This window comes from Piliocolobus tephrosceles, chromosome 12 (assembly GCF_002776525.5).
Source record: "Piliocolobus tephrosceles isolate RC106 chromosome 12, ASM277652v3, whole genome shotgun sequence".
Lineage (NCBI taxonomy): Eukaryota > Metazoa > Chordata > Mammalia > Primates > Cercopithecidae > Piliocolobus > Piliocolobus tephrosceles.
The window spans coordinates 92,093,739-92,102,182 of NC_045445.1; the positions used below are offsets into that span (position 1 = coordinate 92,093,739).

Sequence of the window (8,444 nt, forward strand, 5' to 3'; positions counted from 1 at the left end):
GCTAGAAAATGATGTTGAAAGAGAAATCATTTGAACAAATTTGTTTAGTGAAACTTTGTGAGCCCATGGACAAATAAAAGCTGTTCCCTCTGAGAACGTAACATTTGTCCTTTGAAAATTTGTCCAGGAATAAGCAGGACAAGACATTGTTTATAATTTTTTATTGGGAGAAAGTTGGTTTAAATAATTTTAAAAAATGAAGTCACAGCATTAAATTATCTTTATGTTTATAAATTTATTTAATTTCCAAGACTTATGTGTTCATCTTAATTCTTGACATACTCATCTGCCAGACACAAAAAATAGTGGTCTATTTAAGAGGCCTTAACAAACAACGACATTTTTGAAATATGCTATGTGAGTACAAATATTTCCAGAGCAAAGAGGGAAAACTGTTGAATGGGTAGACACAATCAAATTCCAAGCATTTATCTGATTTACAAAAGTACATCTACTTTTTGTTTTTCACTAAATGAATACAACCACTTTTAATATATATATGGGTGTGGCTGTGTGCGTATTTCAACACACACCAGGCAATACAGAAACATTTCATAGTGGCAAATTTTTAGTGCACTGCCAAAGTGCTACAATAACTGTCATCCACAGACATCCACATGCAAACAGTACTGGACTAGTACACTAGAGCAAATAAGAGAGTATTGGCAAAACTCTCTGGCAAAAACTTTTTAAATTGGAAGTAATGAAACAGAAATCCACTTCTAATTTGAAGGGTATAGAAAATAATCTTCATCATTTTAATCACATATACACATAGTATTATCTAAACTCAGAAAATAACTTCTTCCTGTATGCACAGAACTCCAATGCACACTCAGTAAATGTTAGCATTCAAAGAAAATGTGCCATGAGGAGAATGTCTGAGGGATAACAGCAGGAAAAAGATACATCCATTAAAAAAGAGGACAGAAAGGCGTGGCAAGGACGGGAATGTACAGGAAAGGGAGGGGAGAGGGAAGAAAGTAAACTGACCATAAAAGAAACCAATTCAAATGGAAAACAGCGACTAACCTTGACACAGGAATGAATCATGAAGGCTGGATGGGTAGACTGGGAGGGGTGAAAAGAATGTATCTTCTTTGTTTTAAGCTATATATAGAATTGTCAGATTTAGCCAAAGCCTAGTTGGAATGGGAGTTGGCTAAATTACATGAAACACAGACATTGCCAAAACTACTTCACATCGTTGCTGAACAACGAGACACAAATTGTGAAGATGTTCCCCAAATTGCAAAATGCTACACTAATGTAAGGCAGACAGTTTACACAATATTCCAGTTCAATCTTTCCTTTCAACTCTGGGAAATTCCAAGTGCAAACAATGAGATCTACAGAGCACAGAAAGAAAGAAACCTCCACTGCTCCATTATCAGATTTTCAGGGAACAGCAGGCTTCACAGTCACAGAGAAGCCTGACTTTCAAAGCAGAGCAAAGATGGTGACAAATTGATCAAATGGAGAGATATGCTGTTATGCATGTGGGCAATGTCTCCACTCGTGGTATTACCCACAGCAATTCTTAGAGGGAAAATTATTCAGTAGAGGGAAGAGGGAATAAACAGATTCCCTTGATTACTTCACCCTGAACTTCATAAAGCTCTTTTGTCTGCATATGAATAAGATTAAAATACTCCAATTATTATAAAAGGAAGGACTGAGAATAAAAATGGTACAAATTCACCAAAATATGCCAAAACACAGAGTATTTTTTCTTAATGTAAGAAACAGGAAGAGAAGAAAATTTAACAGTGTGTCAGGTATCTGTGTGCATTGCTATAATCAGTTAAAAGCTAGAAAACTGAGGCTTAATAACTAATTTATTCAAGGCCACTTAACCAACACCACAGAGCCAAAATTTAGCCCTGGGTCTGTTTCATGTCAAAGTCCTGGCTGGCAATTTCCACAAAACTGCCTTCCATCATCAAAAGAAGTCAGGAAGATAAACAGTGAGAACAGCCAACACATTTTTTTGCTATCTATTTTTTCTTGTTAGTTCTATGACTATTTAAGAAAATATTTTGGTATTGAATAATATTTCTATTACATAGCATTTTCTCCTTTGCTAAGGATTAGTAACTCTACAAAGATGATTCATTATATCAGAAGCATCGTGAATTAATGCATTTATCTGCAGCAGCTGCTAATACCACAAAAGAGAGAAAACCACAGATTATGCACCACCTACTAAATGAACACAACATAACCTACGAAACATTCATGCCAAAAGCCATGTTTCAATCTCATCAAGTCTCTAGACATAACTAGCAAATTAAAGAAACAGAGGATAGAGGAAAGCAAACATTACCATAGGGATGTAATTAGCAAAACTTAAATCATAGCAAATGCTACATGTGAAACAACCTCATTTCATAAACAAAATCGCAAGGAAAAAAAGAAAGATGAAGGGGAAACATATGGATTAAGAAGACACTTAGGAGATTTACGGGATTCTACTAATTAAAAATAATAAAACAAGTAGCATTTATGAGGCAATTGGAAGTTTGAACTCTCACTGGATATTTACTGATATTAAAGAATTACTGTGAATACCACTTGTGATAATGGAATTATCATTTTTTTCCATATCAGCCCACAGCTTTCAGAGATATATAAATAATATTTATAGATAAAATGATCAGATGTCTGCTATTTGTTACAAAATAATACTAGAACATGGGGAGTGAGTGAGGCTAAGTTAAAAAAGCCTGTTCATGGATTCATAATTGCTGAAGTGGAGGTGGAGTGAAAAGTACATGGATGTTCATCATAATATGATGTAACATTATGTACGTTTGCCAAAAAAAGAACATGTGAGGGGTGGGAGGGTAGTTAAAAAAAAAAAAAAGACCACATCACTGAAAAAGTTCTCATATTTTTCAAGGAAATAAATCTATTATCAAGGAATCACAGAGCAGAAAGACCTTAAAAGCAATCTATTCAAACCACCTCAATTTATAAATAAGGAAATTAAGGCTCAGATAGGTTAAGTGACTTGCTCAGGGTCACACAACTTGTCAGTTCTAGACTCAAGATCAGAATTTAGATCTCCAAACTTGTAGTCCAGGGCTGTGCTCTTTTTGCAAACCAAAAAGAAATGACTGCACTTAGATATTTAGTCCAGAACATCCTCAAAATTGACTGCAATAAAAGTAAGCCACATGGCAAGGAATGAATAGAGTTGGTTCATACCAAAAATGAGCTGCCAGTCACAGTGATAAGATCTGTTTCTTTCTGAGAACCGTGGTTTCCTGCTACACTGGGGAATCCAAACTGGGTTTCTCCCTCCTGTCCAAAGAAGTCAGAGTCAGGATGCACGTTCCACTCCGCTTTGGTTGGTGTCAGTAGTTCTGAGACACTGTTTTCACAAAGGGTGCTGGAAGGAGTCAGAGCATCTGTGTCCACTGTTAGCTTACTGCTGGGTGTCAAAGCTTGGGGCTCTGGACTGGAGTTTTTCATGGCCAAAGAGCCCAGAGATCCCAATGGCCCCACACTTACACTTGAGACCTCATCCATATCTAAGGGGCTCTGCTGAAAACCAGTGGCCGCCGTTCCGAAAAAGAGAGAGGTATCCAGACTTTGAGGAGGGTCGCTGGTGGCCATCAAGGCCGGAGGGTCCACAGCCTGCCCTACGGAATTACTATTAGCAGGGAGGTGTCCTGCCAGAGTCGAGCTCACAGAAGCCACATCAATAGTCAAGATTCCAGAGTTCACCAATGCTGTGTCCAGCACTGCAGCAGAAGTACCGTCAGGAATATCAGAGAAGAGAGACACAATCTCTGCATCACTGAGATCATTCTGTCTCTGGCTGGTAAGTTCACTGCTGGGTGTAAGAGAATTTGCTGCCTCTAGCTGTGCTAAGAGATCCTGGCCCACCTTGTGCCTCTTGGTCATGTGCGTCTTCATGCTGTGCTTGGATGTGAAGAGTTTATTACAAGTGGAGATCGGGCAACGGCTTTTCCAAGTGTCCACATCCTGCAGGTGTTTCTTGGAGTGAATGTAGAGGCTACTGCGAGCAGAGAACCTGGCACAGCAGCCTTCCACAGGACACACGAAAGGCTTTGTGCCCAGGTGGGTTATGCTGTGGCCTTTCAAATGTTCAGCCCTCGTGAAAGATTTCCCACAGCCTTCCACAGGGCACATGAACCTCCGGTCATCGTCGTGCTTTCTTTTGTGCCTTAAGAGTTTGGACATGCTGGTGAAGTTCCAGCCACAGCCATCAAAGTCACAAAGAAAAGGTCTCTCACCGGTGTGACTCCGCAGGTGAATTTTCAACCTACAAGCCTTGTCATATTGCTTGCTGCAGCCAGGAAAAGAGCAGGAAAACAGTTCCTGTTCCCTGAAATGGGCGCGGTTATGGGAAAACAGAGCACTCACTGTGATAAATGTCTTCTTGCAGCCAGAAAACGCGCACTGGTAAGGCCTCTCGGGTTCGAAGTGGCTGCGCTGGTGGGCGCTGAGTTTGGCCTGCGTGGGGAAGCTCTCCTCACACACCTCGCATTTGAATGAGTTCTCCTGCTCATGGCCCTTCATGTGCGCCTTGAGATTGTACACCGTGGTGAAGCTCTTGCCACAGCCCTCTGCCGGGCAGCCAAAGGGCCGCAGTTTGTCATGAGACTGCAGGTGCCTCTTGAGCTTGTAAGAGGTGGTGAAGGTCCAGCCGCAGCCACCCAGGGGGCATTTGAAGGGCCTCTGGCCCTGGCTGCTGCTGTGCGTCAGCAGGTGCACCTTCAGCTGGTGCTTCTTGGCGAAGGATTGCCCGCACTGCGCCTCGGGGCACAAGTACAGCACCATGCCTGAACCCGAGCCCAGCGGCCCGCGGGGGCCCAGGGCGGCGGCCGGGCCCTCCACCTCCTCCTCGGGCGCCGGAGCAGGCGCGGGTTCGGCCTGCTCGGCTAGCAGGAGGTCTGGCGGCAGTTCTGGGCAATCACCCGGCTGCGCGGCATGCGGGAACCCGGCTTGCGGGGCGATCAGACACCCGGGCTGCTGGGCAGGAGCGGCCCCTGGCTCCCAGGAGTGTGCTGGGGGCGTGGCCAGGGTGAGGACGCCGTTCTCAAAGCGCAACAGCAGGTCCTGGTTGTGGATAGTGACTGTACCGGTGAAGGCCGCGGCGGGGCTGGGGGCGGAGATTGGGGCCTGAGTGGGAATCGCGGACAGGCAGCGGGGGCCTAGCGCAGTGCGCCCCGCGGAGTTCGCGCCGCTCTCGCCCCCCTGGAGCCCCGGGCCCTCCTCGGCCTCCTCCCTCAACACAGGCCCTGCGGCCTGACCCGAGCCCACTGTCTCCACGTCGCCACCCACCGGGTCAAGCAGCACCAGGAAGAAGTCGTCGCCGCCGCCGCCGCCGCTAGGTTGCTCGGGCCTCGGCGCCAACAGGCTTGGGCCAGGGCCCCGTGATGCCGTGCGGGCCTCCTCGCGCCGCCGCCCGGGCCCGCCATCTTGGGGACCCCGGAGCAGCAGGAGGCGGCGCGTGGGGACCCGACTAGCCGGCGGGTCAGGGCCTCGGTGGACCCGGCCGCCACCCGCGGGGATACCGCCGTGGCCGCCCTGTAGTGTCCCGCGAGCCGGGAGCAGCTTCGGGATTTCCATCTCTGTGTCCCAGAGGCTCGGCTGGAACCAGAGCCGAGGAGGAGGCGCGACCCCGCCCCCTGCCGCGGGCCTGAACACGTTCCTGAAAGGGGAAAAAAAAATGTGCAATGCGCAGAAACTGGCCCTATCAGATATTAAAACGTATTTAACGCCACAGTGATTTAAATATTCTGGTACTGGGTCTCCGGAACAGAATAGAAAGCCCAGAGGTAGAGCCTGGTATGCATAAATACGTTCTACAGTTAATATAAGTAATTAAGGAGGTCTTCTGAGGTGATGGGGAAATGACGACAGCTTGTTCAGTAATGCTGTGGAATACCTAGGCATCTATCCGCTAAAAGCAATTTTAATCCGTGACTCATTGTATATACCCAAATAAACACACCCCAGCCCCTCCCAGTGTTAGACATGTTGCTTCGTACTTTTTGTGTGTTAAAATTTGTTTACCGGCTGGCTGCCCGCCTGGATTGATGGATGAAAGACAATTCCTGAGAGAATAAAGATCGTCAGCATTAAACGATCATAGTGCTGGCATTTCTGCCAAAAATGTCCTTCCCCTTCCCACCTCCCCGCGGGACAACTTCCATACTCACAATTGTCTTGAGCAAAGTCCTCAGTGCAATTTGCCGCATAGTTCAATTTTTGTCTGCTGATACAGAGATTAGAATGAGTGAGAGATGCGACCAAAACAGATCAGCATTGTTCAGCCTAGAAATGCAGTCTGGAGGATGAAACAATTTATATTGAAATCTGGAAAAACCCAACCCACTCCTGGCTTCTCCCTATACAGTGCACAACCTAAACCAACTCTTTGCCCTTCCGCCATTGGTTGTATCATAATAAATTTCATGTCCACACTCATAGCACAATGAGGACATTCCTCAGTTTATTCTGCATTCTCCAGCACATTCTCTGGGCAGGAATTCCAGTTAAATGTGTTAAGGTTAAACCCTCAGTCACTGAAATGGACTCTGCCAAGTAAGGTGCACAGACGATCTTGTCCAATCACCCTGGTGTACCTGCTAGCATTTAAGTGGGGTGGCCCAGTCTTGCTGGGCCTGTGGTGCCTAATGACCTTATTAATAATGACGACAATCCTCCAATTTGTCTGTCACGAATGACTTTGGAATTTACACAAATATAGGGTGAAATATCTGATATGAGAAGGCTTAGAGTGATGAATAGATTGGTGGTGGGGGGGGGGGGAGGTGTAACCTGTTGTTTAAATACTCCCAGCTCTCTCGCCCTCTTTTAATGACAGTGGACACTTGGTCTCTTGACTGGAGGATCAAGTTTTTCATCCATAACTATTTGAACTTCATCAAAAATTCTACTCCACATACTTTTCTTTCTATTACCTTTTCTAGAGGAAGAATTTTTCACATCTGAAATTTGAAGAGTGCATAAAACTTATCTGTGTGGTTTAGATTATTTTACAAAAGCAAACACCTATTTAGCCAGGACCAAGGTCAAGCAATAGACCACTGCCAGCCTTCCATAATACAGCCACTGTACTCCTCTCAATGACAACCCACACTCTCCTATATGGATATAGTTATTGCTCTGACTTTGTAATAATCATTTCACCGCTTTCCTTTATAGCTTTATCACTTTTGTATGCATCCCTAAACAATAGAGTTGATACAAAATTGTATAAATGGAATCATACAGCATCCTTCCTTTTATAGCTTCCTTTTTTCACTGTGTATTATACTTGAGAGACTCATCCATGTTGTTCATAATAGCTATAAGTAAGTAGATCCTTTGTCTCCATCGACTGTCATTCCAGCATATGCTTATAGCAAAGTGATTATGGTATGATTATACTACTCCATTCTCAGCAGATGGAGATTAGGATTGCTTCTACTTTTCAGTGATTATTATGAACATTCTTGCACATTTCTAATTGGACACATGTAAAAATCTCTCTAGGGTATATATCCAAGAATAGAATCACAGGGCCATAGGGAATGGATATCCTGAGCTTTACTAGATGATGCCAAATTGTTCTCTGTAGTGATTGGGACAGTTGTCAATCCCATCAGCAGCACAGAGTGTCCTTCCTGATCCACATCTTCACCTACACAAAGTACTGCCAGAATTTAAATTTTGCCGGTCTACTGGTGAGCAATACCCAAATTACTATTAAGCTTTAGCACATTTTCGTGATAATGAGCCTTTTAGAGTTTCTATTTCGAGGAAGATCTATTCAAATTTACCTCTTTTAACCCATGTTTCTATTCTATTGTTCATCAGACTGTTAAATATTTTAAATACTTGTTCATACCTGTGACCAAAACACTCCCTTGCTCTGTTTGTATTTTCACTTGTTTGTCCCCTGTTTTGTGAACAGAAGCTATTAATTATAATATAGTCAACTTCATCATTCTTTTCCTGATGGTTAGTGCTTTTTTGTTTTAATATTTTCTGTTTTAAGGAAACCTGGGACATGAAAGCATTCTCTATATTTTCTTCTAAAATATGTATGCTATTGCCCTTCATAGTCAGTTCTTAATCTACCTGCAATTGATGTTTGTGTATTGTGTTATGTAGAGTTCCATTTATATATGTTTGTATGTATGTAAGTGAATATCCAGTTTTCTCAGTAAACCACTTATTGAAAAGTCTGCCTTTTGCTAATCGATTTACAGTGCCATAAATCAAGTATCTACACATATGTGGGTTAGTTCCTATACTCTCTATTAAGCACTTATCCATTTGAAATACCACACTGTCTTAATTACTACAGATTCATAGTCAATTCTGATATTTGGATTAGGCAAGTCAATTCTACCTTGTTCTTCAAAAGTGTCTTGGCTACTTTTGATCCATTTCAATTC

The 8,444-nt window shown here is 43.5% G+C and overlaps 1 protein-coding gene across 1 annotated transcript; it reads right to left on the reverse strand.

The window, feature by feature from the left end:
* Positions 1-215: 215 nt before the first annotated feature.
* Positions 216-5,811, reverse strand: ZXDB (zinc finger X-linked duplicated B). Its single transcript, XM_023201525.3, has one exon. The coding sequence runs from the start codon at positions 5,602-5,604 to the stop codon at positions 3,205-3,207; it is 2,400 nt and encodes a 799-aa protein (XP_023057293.1). The 5' UTR covers positions 5,605-5,811; the 3' UTR covers positions 216-3,204.
* Between the last annotated feature and the right edge of the window lie 2,633 nt (positions 5,812-8,444).